Genomic DNA, 19327 nt, shown 5'->3' with positions numbered 1-19327 from the left:
TCAGCTGCACCTAATCTGCTATTATCACCCACCCTCTGAACTTCACAAACTTTTTTTGAAATAGAAATCCTCGGTGGTCTTTGTTTTTATAGTATGTTCTTCCTCCTTGTGTTTATTTTGAACCCACATGTGTTTTCGTCTGTAGGTGATAACTCTACCATCTGAGGTTCTTCAATCTGAAGCCCCGGGCTTTCCCCTCTGGGGCTGTCACCCCCTGCCTGGGTGCCTTTCTCTGGGGCACAGCCCTGCACAGTCTGGGCTGAAGGGGGGCCCACCTGGGCAGGCTTGTGCTGCCCCCTGCTGGCCACCCAGGACCCCCCCCCAACCTGGAACTCCAGGATCACAACTTGGCTTAGGGTCTCCCAGAGCACATGGGGAGTAGGAATTTTTAGTGCAAACCAGCCTGAGGGCAGGCCCGATCCAAATTCTCGGGGAGTACACCACCCCTCCAGAGACTGAGCCCAGCAGGGGGCTCCCTCCCTGCGCCCTTCAGTCCCCAGCCCTAGCCCGCCCTCCCACCCACCCGTCCCAGGCACAGCGCCCGCTGTCTGGAAGCACAAGGCTCTGTGTGTTGGCTGACCTATTCGTATTCTCTCTCTGGGAGAATGTGCGTGCAAGGGGTGAGAACTGGGCTCCACTTTTTCTTTTCTGTGTTCCTAGGGTTGCAAACTGGCCTGACGATCATTTATTAAATGAACAAATGTTTGAACTCTGTAAGGGTCACCTGGGACGCCTGATGGAGTTTCTAGCTTCCTTAGCGGTCAGGCAACAGGAGCGGTCAGGGGGATGCCTGTGCCATGCCAGCCAAATGGAGGGTATCCCAGGGGAGATGCCGGGCACTGTCTCGGTTCACGAAGCTCACGGTCTCGTCTCGCGGGGACAGGTAAACAAGGCAGGCAGGCCTGTCGAAGTGGCCATGAACCTCCAGTATTGTGCCGAGTGTCAGCAGATGGAGTGTTGGTGGTGCCCTCAAGGTGAGCCCATCCATCCCACGTCGCTCTTGTATCAGGTGCCCCCGGTCCTCTCCCACCTTCACGGAGCATCTCGGACACACCCTGGACTCTGGCGCTCTGCAGGCGCCTTCCTGCTCCTGACCCCGGCACCCCTGCCCTGCTCCAGGAGGCTCCTGGATTCCTGGTCCCAGCTGTCCTTTCCCTGGAAGAGAATTGCCTCCCTGGCCACTCCTTGTGATCTGCTGTGTCCTCTGTGCAAAGAGCCCTGACCCTACCTCAGTGGTGGTGCCTCAGCCCCATGATGTCTTCCACCCACAGGGATGGATGGGACAGAGGTTGCATCCAAGGGGTTTCTGCAGCTCCATCCAAAGCTGCGGGCTGGAGCAGGCTGGAGCCATCCAGCTGAACGGTGCCCGGGTCCCACTGGAGGCCCCAGCCCTCATCTGACCTGCTGGAGCCACTCCACAGGCCACAGTGTAGAGGTGCACGCTGGCCTCCCCACATGAGTGAGGCAGGAGGCCGGGCCAGCACACCCTCTATCCCAGCTCTGCGCGCACCAGCCCGAGGTGTTCCAGGTACGGGAAGACAGGCACCACGGTTCCTGCCCGACTGAAGCCCCGCAGTGTCTGCATGTGGAGGGGAGCTCCTGGCCCTGGGGGCCACCCTGCCTGGGGCCTCATCACATCCCATGCCTGGGGTGATTTGTCTTAACTCAGGCTGGATAGATGAATGCATTTCCAAAGAGCCAGAGGTCCAGAGCGCTAGAGCCCTGACTCGCAGGTGCAGGGACCCCCAGCGATGATGGGTGGGACCGCAGGAAGGGGCTGCTAGCCTCCATGCATCTCATCATCCGGGGATGGGGGCGGGCTTCCACACAGCTGGAGTCTTACTACACTATTCGAAATCTGAGGCCTTAATTCATTTGAAAAACTTGGCAGGCAGGTGGTGCACTGTTAGATCCTCAGCGAAGGTTTTCAGGGACCCCTCCTGGGACCCCAGGGCTCTGGACAGCCCTCTCCTCTGCTACTTCCCCAACTATGCAGCCTCCGTTGTCCAGAGAAGTTTCTCTTTAACCAAGTTCCTGTTTTAAAGAAACAGCCGACAGAAAGAGCAGATGTGCTCCAGACATTTGGGGTTTGTGTGTCACTGCACCATTTGGAGTGGCGTCCTTCCAGCTTTCAGGGCACTCATCCTGGGACCCCCAGTCCACAGGAGAAAGACAAACACAGAGTTACTTTCAAATACAGATGGTGGCAACGTCTGTAACAGGCTCTGGCCAAAATAGGACTCTGATCACCAAAGTGGTACCTGTCCCCTCTGACTCTCCACCACTAACATTTTGGTGTCTATATGGTCCCACATTAAAAAACAAACACATGTAAACAGAGTCACAGGTACAGTGCACACAGGGTGTTTCCAGTCCCCGCCCCCCTGCCTCACAGAAGGAGTTAAACATTAGCACTGTAGTGGTTATCAGGGCAGCTCCAGGCTGGACTGTGTGGGCCCACACCCTGGCTCCTCTCCTTAGTAGCTGCATAACCTCAGTTTCCCCATCTGTACAATGGGGGTGGGACGTCATGAAGGGCTCATAGTGGTGCTGGGTACAGAGGAGAGATTCAGCTCTACTGTGGAGGGCAGCTGGTGTTGAGCCCCCTTGCGCACAGCTTAGTCACCCCACATTTCCTCACCTGACCCCCCCGGTGTACTCCTCTCCTGGGTGAGGCCGGTGCACAGAGACACAAAGTGTAGGGTGGCCCATTCTTCTGGGCACTGCAGCTCTCGCCGTCCGGCACCACAGCACGCCAAGTGCTGAGGTCAGTGGGCGCCTGTCCTCCCAGGGGCTGCCAGCCACTCTCTGAACATCCCCCGCCCCATCTCATAGGTTTGAGACCCACAGGCACTCTGCCTGGCAGGGGCGGCCATGTAAGACAATACCCAGCCAGCTGGCGGAGGACAGACAGCCCCGTGTGGCTTTCAGCTGTACCACCCAAAGGAGCAGGAACATGTGGGGAACACAGATTCTCTTGTTCTCTCCAAAGTGCCACCCTGGCTTTAAGCAGCCACAGCTGTTTGCAGCTCCAGATAGGGAGGCATAGCTGGAGGCCAAGCTCTTACAAAGGAGGGAGCCCGCTTGGGGTCTTGTGCAGGAGAAAGGGCTAACAGGGATGCTGGGATGGTAAACTCCAAGAGGGGGCGGGGAGAGAAAGTGGGCTTGCCTGGGCTGGGCTTGTTTCAACAGACAACAAGACCCAGACAGGAACCAGAGAGAAAAGCAACTGTGAATACTGTGGCTACGAAGAAACAGAAGAGATGCCAGAAAAGCTTCTCCTAACCCTCAACAGCAGATCTGGTGACTGACCAGAACCGCCGCCTAAAGGATAGGGGGAGGGGACCCCTCCTTGCGCCCCAAACCTAGATGTTCTTTCCTAGGGTCTTTTCAGACCCTCCCTGCCCTGTGAGTCCAGCGGGCAGGTAGCTCTGGTCATTGCCTCCTCCTGGCCTGGGTCCCCAAGTTCACTGTGCAGCCCCACGGCCGGGAACCACCACTGACCCCAGACTTCTTGTCCATTGTCATGTGTACAAACCGCAGAAAGGGCATTGCTGGATAATAAGGAAGCTCAGGCAGAAAGAGGACACTCCAGAGGGGATTTGTGGAGGACCAACCTCCACAGTGAGCCTTCGGGGCACCCCAGTGGGTCCGCAGGCGGGAACCCCTTGGGGGCAGGGGGCAAGGGGGCTGTGCCGCCCGCGACCCTGGTCCTCCTGCTTCACGCCCCATCCGGCGGTCTGCCAAGGGAATCGGTGCAGGGAAGGGTACAAGGAGACCGTGGTGGGACAAGGAGCGTTCAAGTGGCGGGCGAGGCTCCGGGGGACATGAGAGGCGCGAAGGCCCGTTGGTCTAGGGGTCGGTGCGGGGGACACAGGGGACTGCAGGGGACAGGACGGCGCCTGGGGACACGGGGAGTGCGCGGACGGGAGGAGACTCGGAGGATGCGCAGGATACCGGGATGCCGGGGACGCGCAGAGTCCCGGCAGACGCAGGGGGACAATAAGTGCTCCCTGGGGATCTCGAGGGGCGTTGGGCGGCAGGCGGACCCTAGGGGTCTCTCCCAGCCCCTTCCAGCCCCTCCCAGGGGGCGGGGCGCGGCACGCGGGGCGGGGCCTGTGCGCAGGCGCAGACGCGCGCTCCCGGGGGCCGCGGGCGGGGACACCTCCCCCGGCCCCCGCGGGAGGGGGCGCGCGAACCTCACTTCCGGTGAGCGCACCGCGGTCCGCGATTGGGACCGAGGAGGCGAGCGCACGCACGCCCAGCCAATCGGCGGCGGCGGCGCCGTCGGAGAAGGGAGCGCGCAGCGGGGGCGCGCGCGGGCGGGGCGGGGCGGGGCGGCCGCAGCTTGGTCACCGCCCGCGGGCCTGTCCGACGCCGGCCCGGCCGTCCCCGCCGCCCGGCAGCCATGTGACCGCGCCGCCGCCCTCCGCGCGCCCGGCCCGCCCGCCCGCCCGCCGCGCGTCCGCGGCCCGGCCGCAGCCCAGGCCGCCGAGGGAGCGGCGGGGCCGGCGCCATGGCCGAGCGGGGCCGCCTGGGCCTGGCCGGCCCGCCCGCCGCGCTCAACACGCCGGTGCCCATGAACCTGTTCGCCACCTGGGAAGTGGACGGCTCCAGCCCCAGCTGCGTGCCCAGGTACGCCGCCGCCCGCCCGCCGCTTTGTCCCCTCGCGCACCTGCCGGCCACCCGGGATCGGCCACCGGGGACCTCGCGCCCGGGCCCCCGTCGGGGCCTGTACCCGGGACCGCCCACCCCGGGACCTGCACCCGGGGCCCCCAGCTAGGACAGTCCACCCGGGACCGTCCATTCCAGGATCCCCACCCGGGACCGTTCACCGTGGGACCCCCATCGGGGACCATCCACGCCAGGCCCCCCCACCCGGGGCCTGCGCCCGAGCCGTCCACTCCGGGATCCCCACTCGGGACAGTCCACTCGGGGCCCCCACCCCGGCCGTCACCTTTGCGCCTCACTTCGGGCACGCGCCTTCCCTGCGAGCAGCCCCTGAGGCGAGGATGGTCCCTGAGCTCCGCGTCCCGTGCAGCGGAAGAATCGCGCCGGGTTTCTCAGGCCCCGCGGTCCCCCGAGGCTGTCCCAGCTGCTCACCTGGTTGGCTCCCAGCTGGCATCGTTGCACTTGCCTACCGATGCGGTGCCGGTGGAGATGACTTAGTGTCTCCTCTCTCCGCCGGTTCCATAGACCTCCTTTCGCGTGCGGCCATGCTTCCAAGCTGGAGCGGCCTGGAGTCGCTCTCAGGGCACGCAGTGCCCAGAGGACACACAAGTCTGGGACCTGGGACCGTGATTGTGCGCCTTCATCCTTCCTCCTTTTGAGGGACTGGCTCTGCCCCTGCTGCCCTGCTGGCGGGGTGGCCACCCTTTACCTGCTGGCACCGTGCTTTGTAATTTAGGGACTTCCTTGTACATAAACACTGCTCTTTGCTTCATGCTGTTAATTTTGGCACCGCAAAAGTCACTGCCCTCTCCATTTGGTGGGGAAGCGCTCAGTCCCCAGTGGTGACAGCTGGACCAGGTTCACCCCCAGGCCGTGCTGTGGCCATCCTGACTCTACCCAGACCAGCAGGCTCCCTGTCTCTCCTGCCAGCTTTAAGCTCTGCAGGTTTCTTCCTGACTCAGTGGTCCCTGCTCAGGAAGCTCTGAGGTTGAGGGTGAGAGACTCACCCCGGGGCCTGGTTCTGGGATAGTCGCGGGGCCGGGAGGGCTGCAGGTGGGCTACAAGGAGGAGCTGTCCCTGGGGAGACCTACTGGTGGGACCAGAGGAAGTGGACAGGGGTTCCCGCACCGTCTGCCCTGCTCCTTCAACAGGTGTGTGAGCCGGTGGTAGGGGCTCCAGGGTCTGCCCTCCCGGAGCGCAGGGCTGGCAGCTCAGGGTGTTGGCTGTGCCGAGTGGAGTGGGTGGGTGCTCCCAGACATGGCTGGGGCCTCCCCGAGGATGCAGTGTCCACCTGAGACCTGAGGGTCAGCATTGGCCAGGGTTTGGGGCCGAGGACTTCAGACCCACCTGCTTGCCTCTTCTCGGGAAGCCCGGGCCTTGAGGGGAGCTCAGAAACCCCTCCCCAGGCCTGGTTCCTCTCCCCTTCCCGTCTGGGCACTTGGCCCAGTGTCGGTCCCCATAGCCAAGGGTCATCCTGGACACCCCCATGCTCCTCCTGTCTGTTCCCCCCGGCGTCATCCCCACCCCCACCCCGGACCTCTTGGGCTGGCTGCCCTCTCACTTTGCTCCTTGAGGGCACTCTTGCCCCTCCTGGCCAGTGCCCCCCAGAGGCTCCACCGAAACTTTCATTGGAGGAAGTGGCCCGCAGGTGGGGGATGCACTGAGGGGTCCTTCAAGCCCCCCCATAGAGCTGGTCTAGGAAGTCCACTCTGGTGTGATGGGGAGGACGTGGGGCAGGATGTCAGGGGCTGGGCTGGACAGTACTGGGTGTTGGCGGTTCTGTGGGTGTGGGGTGGGTGAAGAGCTTCAGGGTAGAACAAACAGAACAGCGAGCGGTTATACGAATGCCACCTACCTGTCCCGGTGCAGCCCCCCTCCCCGGCACGGTCCCTGCTCTGCCTCCGGGCTGTTGTTTGTTCTGCTCGTTTGGAGACTACGTAAAAGGGACCCCACTCTTCGTTGGTCTGCACAGCTCACTCTTGCCCAGTCCGTGCATTTCTGAGCGGCATGGAGCTGATGTGTGGTGGCCCCTGTAAGGCAACAGCTCGAGTCTCTGCTCTGTCAGGGGACCTGTGGCTGCTTCCAGGTTTGGGCCGGACGTGCCCTGTGGGCGTTCTCGAGCCTCCTCTGCGGGCGTCTCCGGTCATCGGGAGCCCCTGCTGTGCTGCTAGGGCGGCTTACTACCAGGAGGGTTCCCAGGGTGCTCCTGCCAGCCGGACCCCACCCCCACCCCCCGCGTGCCCACCGCCCCCGCTTCTCGGCAGCACAGCCTGACTTCCAACTGTTGCCAGCTCGGTGGGTGTGAAATGGTATTGTGGTTTTAATTTGAATTTCTCTGATTACTAACACAGGCCACTTGTACTTCCTCGTAAGCCAAATTCCTGTTCATCTCTTTTGCCGAAATTTTTTCTCCTTTGTTTGTCCCCCTACTGGACTCTCAGCAGCTTTTGGGAGACGGTAACCCTTTCTCGGCTGGCTGTATTGAAACTGCCCTCTTCTGATGATATGCGTGTTTTGCCTGTCTTGGGGAAGGCTGCGGTGCCTCCCGAGGATACTGGCTTTGGCCTCAGTCTTGTTTCCTGGTCTCTCCTTTCCGTGGTGGCGGGAGAGCCCTGAGCTCTTCCCGGGAACTCCAGCCAGGCCCGCAGGGCTGACATGAGGAGGCAGGCCTCCGTTTCCTGGACGTCCTAGAGGGATCGGTTCCAGACAGTGCCACTGCCTGGTGACCGCCCCATCGCGGCGGCCTCTGGTCCGTGTCCCTCTGCTGGCATTCCCGGATCGGCCTCCTGTGCCCCGACCCCCGGACTTCAGTGGGTCTGGTTACTTTGGACCCTTGCTCTTCCTGCTTGATTCCTCTTCCCTTTGAGGTTTGTGGGCTTTGTGAGCTCGGACACCTCTGCACCTGCCATTGCTCACTAACACCCTTCTGCCACTGCCTGTCCACGTCCTCTGCCCAAAGAGGGAGGTCGTGGAGGTCTGGGTCCTGCTTGCGGAAGGGTCCTCGGCTGGTCGCGTGGGTCCTGGCAGCTGTGTGCTCTGGGCGCCACCCGCGGCGACCCGTGATTCCGTCTCCTGTTGCGGGGTGTCTGTTTTAGGAACAGACCGTACACCTGAGCTTCGAACCTGCCGTTGGTGGGCGTCCGGGGCTGATGTGTTCAGAGCTGCCGTGGCCATCTGGGTTCGGGGCTTGGGGGCCATGTGTCCACTTCTCTTCAGGAACGAGCGATCTGTTCGTGGGGGGGGGGTGTCCGCTCTGCAAGAAGCTGCCAGCTTTCTGACGTGCGGCCCGTCCTGTGGCTGCCAGCCATCCCTGCCATGTTTACGTGTAGCCATTCTCATGGTCGTGTGAGATTTCTCCTTCGGGTGTCAGTCTGTCCGTTCTGTGCATGGATGCTGGACGTCACCAGAACCTAAGAGCTTGCCGTGGTCCTTCTCCTTGTAATCGCTGGTGCAGTCAGTGACACCAAGGGACCATCCAGAGTTAAACCTTTCACTCTTGGAAACGTTCCAGCGTGGTCTTGCCCTGTTACCCTCCTGTACACTGGTAGGTCTAGGTTAAGGTTTTGTTTAGGACTTTGCATCTCTGTCTAGGGTCTGAAATCTGCTCAGCTGCTGCCCTAATCAAATTTTGGTGCCAAGACACCCTGTGGAATGAGCTCTTCCACGGCGTTGTGTGTGTGAAACTGGGGCTGTTCGTTCCTTGGCTGTTTGGGAGAAATCACCTGCACAGTGACCTGAACTCCGAGTCCCTTTGGGGGAGGTACACCTGCCTTCTGATTCAATGTCCTTCATGGTTGTAGGACACTTCCGCCACCTTGAGTTAGTTTTGGAAATACAATTTTTGGGGAATTTGTCCATTTTGTCCAGCTTTTCAAGTTTATTGGCATAAAGTTGTTCCTCGTATTCTTTTTTTTTTTAGATCTGTGGGAGCTGTAGAGCTGTCCCGTTCTAATGCTTTACGTTGAGCATTTGTGCAGGTGGACAGCTGCGCTCTGACCTGTCTCACCAGTGGTCTGTCCATTTTTTGAGAATGAATATTCGTCCTTATCTTTATTTCCTTCTATTCTTGCTGCTTAGCTGTACTTTGCTATTCTTGTTCTAATTTCTTTAGAGGGATGCATAGCTCATTATTTTTCTTCCTTCTTTTCTCTCACGTAAGACTTTATAGCTGCGGAGTCAGTAACGCTTCGGCTGCATTTCCCAAGCTGTTATTAAATGTAGAATTGTTCAGTTCAACATGTTTTGAAAAATTTCCGTTATTTTTTCTTAAACGTATGGGATATTTCAGAGTTTCTTGATATCCAAACATGGAGTTTTTCCCTCGTTATTTTTCGGTTGTGGAATCCATTTCTTCCCTTTTTCCCGTTACTCTAACTCGGTTGTGCTGCCGTCAGAGAAGGTGGCGAGTCAGGGCGACGCGGGGTCCTCGCAGCTCTTCGGATCTGGCTCCGTGGCTGGGTCTGAAGTCAGAGCCGGGATGCGCTCCGTCTGCGCCGAGGAGGAGCGCGGGCCTGGCTGGCGGCGGCGCGCTGTCCGCGGGCTCAGGTCTGCCTCCTCCCCCGGGCACGCGGTGGGCCTGTCTGCTCTGGGCCACAGCGGGTCTGACAGCAGCGTGGCTCTCCGTCCCGGCTTCCTCTTGGAGACTGCCTGCCACAGCTCTCCCCACCTTTCTTCTTTAAGCTCCCCCATGTCCTCACACTCCAGCTGCATCTTCGGCTGTTCGGCGTGGGCTGGAGCTCGTTCATTCTGTCTGACAAGCTCTGTTTTCAAACAGGCATTCGGCCACTGTCGTTTGTGCGAGTTACTGCCGCCGGGCCACGGCCACCGCCCTGTGTCTGTGCTGATTGCTGTCCCTACACTGTTCACGTTTACTCCTCTCTTTTGTCTTCCTTTACTGTGCGTTGACTTTCTTTCTTCCTCCATCTCCCCCACCCCTTTGGCGCTGGTTGCCGTGTCACTGGCCGGGGGTCGCCGGGTAACTGGTGCGCGCTCTCGCGCTGCGGGCCTCGCTGTGCTTCTCCTGAGCGACTCGGGACCCGAGAGCGCGTCGTTCTGCCGCAGCCCCTCCGCGCTCAGCTGACCTGGCTTAGTGAGTTTGTCTGTCTGCATTTTAAGCCTGTGTGGGGCTCCTGTTACTGCTTTGTGTTGTTAATACTTGGTTAACCTCGAGCTCCTCACTGTATTTCTTCATTCTTCTCGCGTCTCAGGACTTGGCATCGTTCCCCCTCTTTCTGTCTGAAAGCTCACCTCTAGGTTCCTTTTACTGAGGGTCTGCAGGTAACCATTCTTTCAGCGGATCTGAAAACGTCTGCCCTGGGCCTGGAGGTTGTCCTGCGGGTTGTGGAGCCTGGCGGCATCTGCCCTGACCTGGCGCTTGGCTCTGCTACGGGGAGGCCTTCCTGTGTCACACGCGGCTGGTGGGAGGCCTGACCTCCCGCCGGAGGTGGCACAGCACCCCCCCCCCGACCCCCGACTGCGTGCAGGTGTGATTGCTCTTCTTGGGCCCGAGTGGGGGTCACTGGACTCTCTGACTTGGTGGGTTGATGATTCTCATTAGTTCCAGAAAGTTCTCGGGCATTTTCTCTTCAGGTGGGGCCTCTGCCTCATCTGCCTCCTCTTGGCCAGAACACTACTGGATGTGCGGTCGCCCTTCCCTCTGGTGTCTGCGGAGACGGACCGAGGGCCAGTTCACAGCCTTCCTTTCTGCTTCTGTCCACGGCCCACTGCACCCCAGCCTTCAGGAGGGTCTGTGGGGCAGCTGCTTGGCGGCAGGCCTGGTGTCGAGCAGGACGCTGTGCTCGGGAGCACTGAGAGGTCACTCCTCCGTTTTGCAGGTGTGTGTTCGGGAGCAGTGCTGGTTGGGCGGTGGGCTGGACGTGTGCACAGGGGGAGGTGGGCTGGGAAGCTGGTGCAGGGCTTTGAGAGTGGGCTCCTTCTGCGGGATGAGGGCTGCATCGAGGGAGAGGCTGATGACTCCGACCTCGGCCGTCCAGGCCTGGGGGCGGGGCGTCTCTGGGGAGGCCTGGCCGCTTGGGCGGCGTGGAGCCCCAGCGCACACCTGGACGACACCTGGACGGGTCTCCAGGTGCCCAGAGCTCCATGGGCTCGTGCCATGAGCACCCTGTCTTCCTGAGCTGGCTCTTGTGTGGAAGGAGGCGGCAGGTGCCGCCTCACTTGGTGCTTAGTGGCCTGCGGACGGCTAGGAGGGCCCCCGAGTTGCTCCACTGCCTGCTTCTCTCTTCCTGGGGCCTGGGCTGCAAAACGAGGCCCCCCGCTTCCTCCCGGGGAGTCAGATGAGGAGGGGGGCGTCTGCGTGCAGGTGGGTGCGGGGGGGGCCGGTCTGGAGAAATGACAGGAGTCTTTCTGCCCTGTGATGGGCGTGTGGAGGCAGCAAGTCTGATCTCGAGGCTCCTTTGGAAGTCCAGGCATCACAGGGCTTGGCCAGAATGACCCCTCGCAGAGATGGGGTGTTCAGGGGCAGGTGGGAAGAGAATGGCAGGGTGGGGAGCACCCCAACACCATGTGGGCTGGCGCCGCAGCTCCACCCTGGCCGCCCAGTCCAGCATGCCCTCCTGCCGCATGGCTTGAGTCCCGTCAGACGTCTCAGACGGCCCCTGCGCTTCGGGTCTCGTTAGAGATCGGCTCACAGTTGTCGCTGCTGCTGGCGCTGAGTATTTTGGACTCCAGGATGCAGAGGGTGGAGGGTTCATGAGCAGCCGGCCCCTCCCAGCTGCCTGTGCTGGTTGCTCGGTGGTGGCTAGATGGGGCACTGGCAGTTGCCCTAAAAATAGCCTGTGAGCCTATTTAGCAGCTGGGCTCCCTGCTGCCCTGGAGGCGGGTTGTCACGGGTGCGTCCTCAGCCAAGGAGGACTTTGCAAAAGGCTGTGATGCGTAGCGAGGACATCCCCGTCCTGGAGGACAGAGTTTCTAGTCCAGCCCTTTCCATCCACAAGTGTCTCCAGCCCCACACTGCCCGCCTGCCGCTGGAGGGAGGCAGTGCCCAGTGTTCTGCGCTTTGTGGGCTGAGAAGCCAGGCTCTGCAGGAGCCCCTCTCAGCGGCGGTGGACCCTCAGTGCCCAGCTCTGCAGGCCTGGTAGTCCGCCCCTTGGAGGTCAGGGTCGTAGCCCAGGGTCTCCTGCATGGCTGGGCCAGGATAGGTCCTGGGAGACATCTGGTGGCCTGGCCCCAGGCACCTTTGTCCCGATGACGGGACAGTGGAAGGGCCAGGACAGGTGGTGATTGTGGGAGGGGCTCAGGTCAACGTGCAGTGGGGTTCCGCCCTCCCAGTCTTCCGGACAGATTTGGGTGGGCTAAGAGTCTGGCCTGGCCTCTCCTCCGCCGGCAGATGGGCTGGGTCTTGCTCTGTCTCGTGCTCTGGCCATCAGCGGGCCCCGTCTCTGGTGTCCGTGCAGCTATCTGCCCCCCTTGCCCCCACCCCCCGCAGGTGCAGCGCAGCACACACACCGTGGGTGGGAGGTGAGCAGTGTGGGCTCAGGCTCTGTCTCACTGCACCCTCTGCCCCCACGAAGGCTGAGCCCTATTGGAGGGGTTGGCCGTGCACTTCCTGCCTGGGCCAGGCCAGTGGTGAGACCCTCGGAGGCCCTGCTTTCTGCTCAGACCTGGGTTCCGTCTGCCCATGCCCCACGTCCCCTGCCTGGGCCGTGTGCCTCCTTCTTGGTGCTGGGAGCCTCTGCCCTGGCTCACTTGACCTGGTAGGGCGCACATGGTCCCCGTGGGGACTGGGTGATGCCCCAGTGGGCAGACCCTCGGGGAGGGGCCTTGGGCTCTGGCATCTTTCACTGAGCTTGAACCCTGTTTCCCAGCTCAGGCCTGCGGCCGGCCTTGCCGGGGGCACTGATGCTGCTGCTTCCACGGGACCGCGATTAGGTAGGACCTCCCTGTTTTTAGATGTAAGAGAGTTGGATGAGCTTTTCTGGCACAGCTTGCATTCCCAGGCCCCAGGTGCTGTGGCGTGAGGGACGGCTCTGTGCAGGTGTCCCCCAGCCTGGAGAATGGCGTCACCACACTGCGGCTCCCGGCAGCCAGTGCCGCTGTCCCTGCTGCTGAACCCAGGCAGGGGGCTCTCCTCCTGCCTGGGAGTGTCGAGACTCGCGTGGGGCTGGCTCCTGCCACCTGGGAGTGGACACAGTGCGTCTCCAAGCCCACGTCGCACTGGGGGTGGGCATCCTGGCCGCTGAGGGGCGGGGCGGGGGCAGTCCCTGCAGGCGCCCTGGGGTGGGGCCCAGCAGAGGAGTGGGGGTGGGTCCCGTGTTCCCTGTGCCTCTAAGCTGGGTGCGCTGGGTGGGAGGGCAGTGTGAACTCTGGCTGTAAGGCCCTGTCCTGGGTTCTGAGCTCTTGTGAGTGACCCTGTGGCCAGGACACTGCCACTGGCCCTGTTCAGGGTCCCTTTGGGGGTGCTGAGTGACTCCAGCCCCACCCTGGCTGCCCGCACTCTGGCTCTCTGGATTCCAGCTTGGGCTCCGACACTCACTCTGCTTTAAGTGGAAGCTAGCAGAGAATGACAGTGTCACTGTGCCCCGTGTTGGTGTGCCTTCCTGGTGGCCCGGCTCTGGGAGGAGATGAGCTGGGCCTGGAGTGTGTTTGCAGATTGTCCAGCGCAGCGACAGGGCACTGGTGGACTCCGTGATGAATTTGTGGGCCGCGTCTGCTTTGAGAGTGAAAACCGACCTGGGGCTGCAGGGTAGGCCTGCCCTGACCCCAGAGAGACGTGTGAGGGCGGGGCCGGGGGGCGGGCTGGGGGCCCCACTCAGAAGAGCTCTTGGGCGGGAGGGCGAAGAAGGGGGCTTCCCAGAGGAGAGGGCACAGGAAAGGCGGGCGGCCTGGCAGTGAGAGCTTGAGGTGGCAGGAGGGGTGGGCATCGGGGCCGGTCAGCACCAACCCAGGACGCCCCTGGGGTCTGGGGGCAGTGGGCCTGCGCTATGATGCTGAGGGGCACAGGGTCCCGGCTCCTCCGGCTGATAGTGCCTTGAGCGTGGAGTCCTGGGTTTGTGCCGGAGCAGAGCTGGGGTCCTGTGGGACACTGAGGCCTCAGCCGTCTGGGGTGTCTGTCCCACTCCCCGCCAGCACCAGCACCTGCCTGTGGGCCTTGGTTCTGGCAGGTCCTCGAAGGTTTCAGACATTTGTTCGTTAGTAACCTGGGCAGGGGACAGGACCACTGGCGACTGAGCCCCTGGGGCCCTACTGGAGTGGCCCAGGTCTGTGTCGTCAGCAGATGCGAGCCTGGCACAGGAAGACTCACTGGCTTGGGGGCGATGATGATGCTCGTTCTCAGGGAGAAGTTTGGCACAGACAGGGGGCCCCCAGCCTCCCCGGGGAGGGGGAGGAAGTCTGCAGGGAGGCCCCGTGCGGCCAGGACACTCAGCCCTTTCCCTGACCCGCGGAGAGGACACCATGCCTGTCTCCCCCACTCTTGTTGGCCTCCTGGAGAACCAATCCCTCGAGAAAAGCAATGACGCCTGCTAGAAACCACCCCCCACCGGGGGGTGGGGGGGCCTTGGGGCCTGGCTCAGCATTGGCCGACATTCCATCCCTCGGCCCCACCACAGAGGCCCGCGGGGATGGGACAGCCGCTGCACCAGCCGCTGCTCTCGGGGCGTGGAGCCTGCTCTGTACCCAAAATAGGAGCCCAGTGCCACCATCCTATATGAAGCTTCCTGGGCGGCGAGCACGGGCTGGAGGAGAGGGTGGACGGCTGCGTAGACTTCAGCCCAGCGCCTGCCCACGGAAAGCAGCTCCCCTAAATGAGGGCTCAGTGGGTAACAAGTCGGATTTCCAATTAAGCTTTTTGTGCTAGGAGTAAAAGAAGGCGTGTCTGGGTAGACCGAGCAGAAGACAGTCCCTTGGGAGCTCCTTCCTGCTGGGGCGTCTTTCCCGCCACCCCCAAGGCGAGAGTGAGGAGGAGGCCTTTCTCAGAGAGAGGCAGCCTGGCAGCCCCGTTTTCACGTGTTACCAACCAAGAGAGAAAGGGCGTCGGGTTCACTGTCCTCCAGCGCGTGGCTGGCTCCATGCCGTCCCGGAAGGCCTCTCCAGGCAGACCCGCACCCCTTCCCCAGGCCAGCGGCCGTGATGCCGTGTGCTGGGTTTGCGGAGGGGGCGGCTGTGGAGCTGGGTGCTCGACGAAGGCCTCCGGGGAGGTGCGCTTGTGGTTGGCAGGGGCCTGGGCACTGCTGGCGGGCTGCAGCCCCTTTCCACATGGCCCCATCCTCACCCCTCTTTGCCTCTCTCACGTGCCTGTGACTGGCTTGGCATTTCCGTCGACATTCCAAATGTGCTCCCTGGCACCTGCTACCTGGACGTCCTGGGGACCAGGTTGGCTGACGGTTGAGGAGGGGACGCCGGGCTTCCAAGGGCCCTGGGAGAGTCCAGGGTGTTCGGACCCCTGACTGGGTCTCTGCAGTGTAGGGTGTCAGGGGCCCAGGGGCCCGAGCATCCTCGCAGTGGGTGGGGGTGGCACCACTGAGGGGTTAGGGAAGTGGCCAGAGCCTTCTAGTCTGCTCAGAGCCTGAAACCTCTCAGAGGGCTTCTCCCCGTGGCTGGGCGAGGTCCAGGCAGTGCTGTGCTCGGGCACAGCTGGGGTGCTCGCCTGCAGCGTTCTCTCCATCCCCGCATCTTCTGTGACCGGCAGGGTCTGGGGCACCCTCATCAGAAGTGAGCCTGCAGGTCCATGAGGAGCTCACCCTGACGAGCAGGCGCACCTGGTGCCTTGTCCACACGAGAAGACTGACTCCAAACAGGGCCAGAACTCGGAGCGAGTGTCCACGGTATCATTGCCCTGGGAGGAGAGGCTCCACTGGCATCAACTCTGCCTCCTTGCCTCTTGGGGTCTCGGGGCTCCTCCATGGAGAACAGGCTGTGAGACAGGACCCACCTAAACGGACACAGTGGCAGCTTTGCGCCTGGGAAGTGGGGCCCCCAGGAGTAAGCACTGTGCCCGTGGTGGGAAGTGGCTGAGCCCGGGGGCTGGTGCCCCTGACCACTGGGCTGACCTTGGTGTGACACTGCCCCCTGTGTGGTGACAGCCCCACCATAGCCGAGCACCTGCCCGTACAGAGTGCAGTGGTGTGGGTTGAGAAGAGGGTCGAGCCCTGGGAGCTGGGGCTCCCTGGCCCCCTAAGGATAGAATGTCCCAGTTGGCCAGGGGCCTGAGACCCCGTGTTTCCAGGAGGGCTAGCTGCATGGACGGGGTGTGTCGTGCACGCGGATCCTGCCTCGGGACTGCGCCGGAGTTTCTTGAGTGGAGGCAGAGCCTGGCGGGTGTGGTCGAGAGAGACAGGGATGGAGAGGGTGGGTGGGTGGCTGTCTGGGAGAGGGGGAGCTGCAGCAGCCAGAGGGGCTCGGGGTCAGCATCTGTGTGCCGTGTGGCGGGGGTGCACCAGGAGGAGCGGGTGGCTGCGTGCTGGCTGGTGCGAGAAACAGCTCTCCTCAGATCACCTGCTTCTCAGCAGAGCAGCAATGGAGCAGGGGTGGGAGGGCACGTGAGGTGTCGGCCCAAGAAGTGGACCTCGGTGAACAGTTGATGCCAAGAGTTCTTTGGGGCTGTGGCCAGCATCTCAGATGCCCCAAGTGGAGCCAGAGTGTGGGAGAGGGGTCCCAGGTGGGGGCTGGGTGGGCTGACAGGTGGATCTGCCACTGGAGGTGGCAGGCTGAAAGATGGGCGGTGGTCTGGGTGGAGATCTGAGCAGGGTGGGACCCAGGTGGGGCGGGGGCGCCCACAGGCTGTCAGCTGAGATGGGAACTGGGGCTGGCTCTGTCTGGGGTAAGAGGAGGGCCATGGGGTTCCTGGGATTCCACTTTAGAGGGGTATCTGCTCCAGCTGAGGCCACGTAGATGGCGGGGCATTGGGATGGAGGGGTCCTGCCGTGCAGCCTCTGTGACTCGCCCTGGCCTGCTGGGCACACCATCTCTCTGTGGACCCGCAGCCCAGGGTGGCCGCTGGTGCCTCCAGGTCACCACCCAGCTGGGTCACAGCGTTTCTACTTTCCGGTTGATCCCAGAGGGGCGGGGCTGCCATGGTTCCACTTCCTGGTGACAAGCCCTTTGGTCATTTGTCACCTTTACCCGAATCCCGCGTTTTCCTCAAGCACATCCCCCACTCCTTGCGCGCAGGCGTCCCCGCGCCCGCGTGCCGTCTGCCTTCTGGTGCGGAGGAGTAGCGGCTGGAGACCCACACGGGCGCCTCCGCGTGTCGGCGCCGGATGGTGTACCGTGCTCACTCTGTCGTCTTTTCTCCGCTATGCTTGTCCTTTGTCATTTTTGGTCATTTATTCCTTGGAAGTTTTCTTTCACTCCCTCCAGGAAACCTGTTTTCTAGGTCATTTGTTACCATTTACTGAAAAAGTGAGGTTTCCTGGCATTGAAGGGAAGCTGGCGTCCCTCCCGCCTTCCTGAGAAAGTGGGGGCCTCGTGCAGGGCTCTGCACCCCCCAGCCTCCAGCTCCGCCCCTCCTCATGTGCCCCTGCCTGCCCCCATGCCCCCACCCGGGCGCCCCCTTCTCAGTCCTCTATGGCCCGTCCCTCACACCCTGGGGACCGAGGGGCCGGGGCAGAGTCTGTCCCCAGGCCTCTGGTGGTTTTGCAATAAGCCTGCCGGCGGTTCCTCCGCGGGTGGTGTGTTCTCTGGCTGTTCAGATGTGTTTTTTCTTTGTCCTCCTCCTCAGGATGCAGTGTCTGCCCGGTGTGAGCACCGTGTCTGCTCGTCTGGAAGAATCCCCACTGGGGTCTGGTTAGATGTCGGGCCCCCTCCTCGGCTCCAGGCTCTGCCGTGTCCAGTGCAGGGTGTCACACTGAGGGGCTCCGCCCGGGAAGGACCACACTCAGCTCCGTGGGTGGGCCACACGTGCAGCCCCTCGGACACCTAGCAGTCCCATGACTGCCCACACATCCTTGGCACTGGTGTGCGGGGTTCCCTGTATCGTGGGTGTCAGCAGGCGGGCTGTCTGAGGGTGACCTGTGCAGCAGGGCCCCCAGGGCACATGGGAACCCCTGAATGGAGCCCAGGCTGGTGGTGCCTACCCTCTGCTGGCCAGAGGCGGCTGCAGGTGGGAGTGAGGGCAGCACGCTGCCCAGTGGGCTCTGCCCCAGCAGCCTGGTGTGGGATTGCCATGGCTGTTGGCCTCCAGCACCTCCCGGGCTCGCTGGGTTGGGGGGGGCCTCTGTGTGGGGAGCCTAGGGGCAGGGAGGGGTGGAGGTGCAGCCCAGCAGTCCAGGGGCCCTGCTGGGGGCCCAGACCCTGGGTACGCATTCCAAGGGCTCAGCCTTCTGCTGGATGAGAACTCTGTCCTTCTGCCCCTCAGGCCCCACCCGTGACCCCCCCCAGAGGGGAGGGGCCTTGACTCCTAGCTGAGAAGTCCTCCGAGACAGGCCCGCACCCCCTCGCCCTGTCTCAGCTCTGGCGGCCGTGGGGCCCCAACCCCGTGTCTGATGAGGGCCGTCTTCCTGGTTCTTACGTGATGTCTCCCTGCGGGGACCTCATGTGGTGGGTGAGGCCAGGGAGCTCTCCGGGGTCCCTTTTATCAGGGCACTTATCCCATTCGTGAGGCTCCACCCTCATGACCCAATCACCTCCTCAAGTTTTTCTTTCTAATAACATCACATTGGGGCTTAGGGCTTTGACGTACGAATTTGGGGGATCAGTAGTCTGTGGCTCCTGCCGTCTCCCCGGTGCTTTCAAGGGTACAGTACACATGCGTCTCTCCCCTCATAGGTCTTCCAGGGTGCACATACCTGCTGCCCTCCATCCCCTCCCCAGGCCCCGTGGGCACGTCCTCCCCTGCATGGACCTGAGGCCAGCGGAGCCTGTGTGCAGTGGGGCCTGCAGCGCTGTGTGCTGGGCGGGGGCTCCGGGCCTGGGAGCCGGGTCGGGGTCCTTGTGACCCCTAGCTGTAAGACGCCAGAGAGACGTGCGGACCCTGCCCTGCTCCCCACCAGCTCCAGCTGCTCTGGACCCCTCCACCCCTCGACGTCTGATGACCTAGAGCCGCCCAACACCCCCCAACAGCCACGCCTCTCGCCCAGCAGGAGCCGATTCTGTCCCTCCTGCGAGCCTGCCCACGAGGGCCCTGCGTGTCAGCCGGGGGCCCCGCTCCTCCTGGCCCTCGCAGGAGCCTGTCCTTGATCTTTGCTGCCTGGACTGGGGGTTCAGGTTTCCCAGAGAGAAGGCTCTGGCTCCTTGCCAGAGTGGCCTGGGGACCTGGCTGAGCCCAGCCAGGCCAGGGGTGAGGTCAGGGCATGCTAGCTGAGCCCCTGGGAAAGCTGAATGTTACAGGAGCTGGGAACAGGTGCCTCCTTCCAGGGCCACCCCCCAGTGTGCCTTCACCCTCCACACCCCTGACCCCTGCCCCCTGCCCCATGGGAAGGCAGGTGTGCAGTAGAAGACAGTAGATTCTGGCAGAGAAGCCAAAGGAAGGCCGTGGCCTGCACTGTCCAGGCAGACCCCAGGGCTCACGGCCAGCTGGGGCCCTGCTGTCCTGGCTGTGAGTCACCCAGCCCACAGCCTCCCACCTACAGCAGGGCCACATGGGACTGCCCTCAGCCCAGTGTCCTTGCTGCCTACGGCCAGTGGCCGTCCTCTGCCCCCGCCCTCCCCATGCTGGCCTGTGCCGCCCCCGCCAGAGAGGAGCCTCACCCACAGGAAAGTG

The 19327-nt window shown here is 62.5% G+C and overlaps 1 protein-coding gene across 4 annotated transcripts in view; it reads left to right on the top strand.

The window, feature by feature from the left end:
- Nucleotides 1-4446: 4446 nt before the first annotated feature.
- Nucleotides 4447-19327, top strand: part of PACS2 (phosphofurin acidic cluster sorting protein 2) — a 57751-nt gene continuing 42870 nt past the window's right edge. For 2 of the 4 annotated variants that reach the window (XM_074364844.1, XM_074364847.1), the window contains exon 1: nucleotides 4449-4635. In XM_074364844.1, coding sequence (XP_074220945.1) covers nucleotides 4517-4635 — 119 coding nt within the window. In that variant the 5' untranslated portion in view covers nucleotides 4449-4516. Of the gene's footprint in view, nucleotides 4636-19327 lie in introns of all 4 variants that reach the window. The other 2 variants (XM_074364846.1, XM_074364843.1) reach the window with 2 other exon arrangements.

This window comes from Camelus bactrianus, chromosome 6 (assembly GCF_048773025.1).
Source record: "Camelus bactrianus isolate YW-2024 breed Bactrian camel chromosome 6, ASM4877302v1, whole genome shotgun sequence".
In the NCBI taxonomy this organism is placed as follows: domain Eukaryota; kingdom Metazoa; phylum Chordata; class Mammalia; order Artiodactyla; family Camelidae; genus Camelus; species Camelus bactrianus.
The sequence above is the reverse complement of the archived record's forward strand: the minus strand, read 5'-3'. Positions and strand labels throughout refer to the sequence as shown.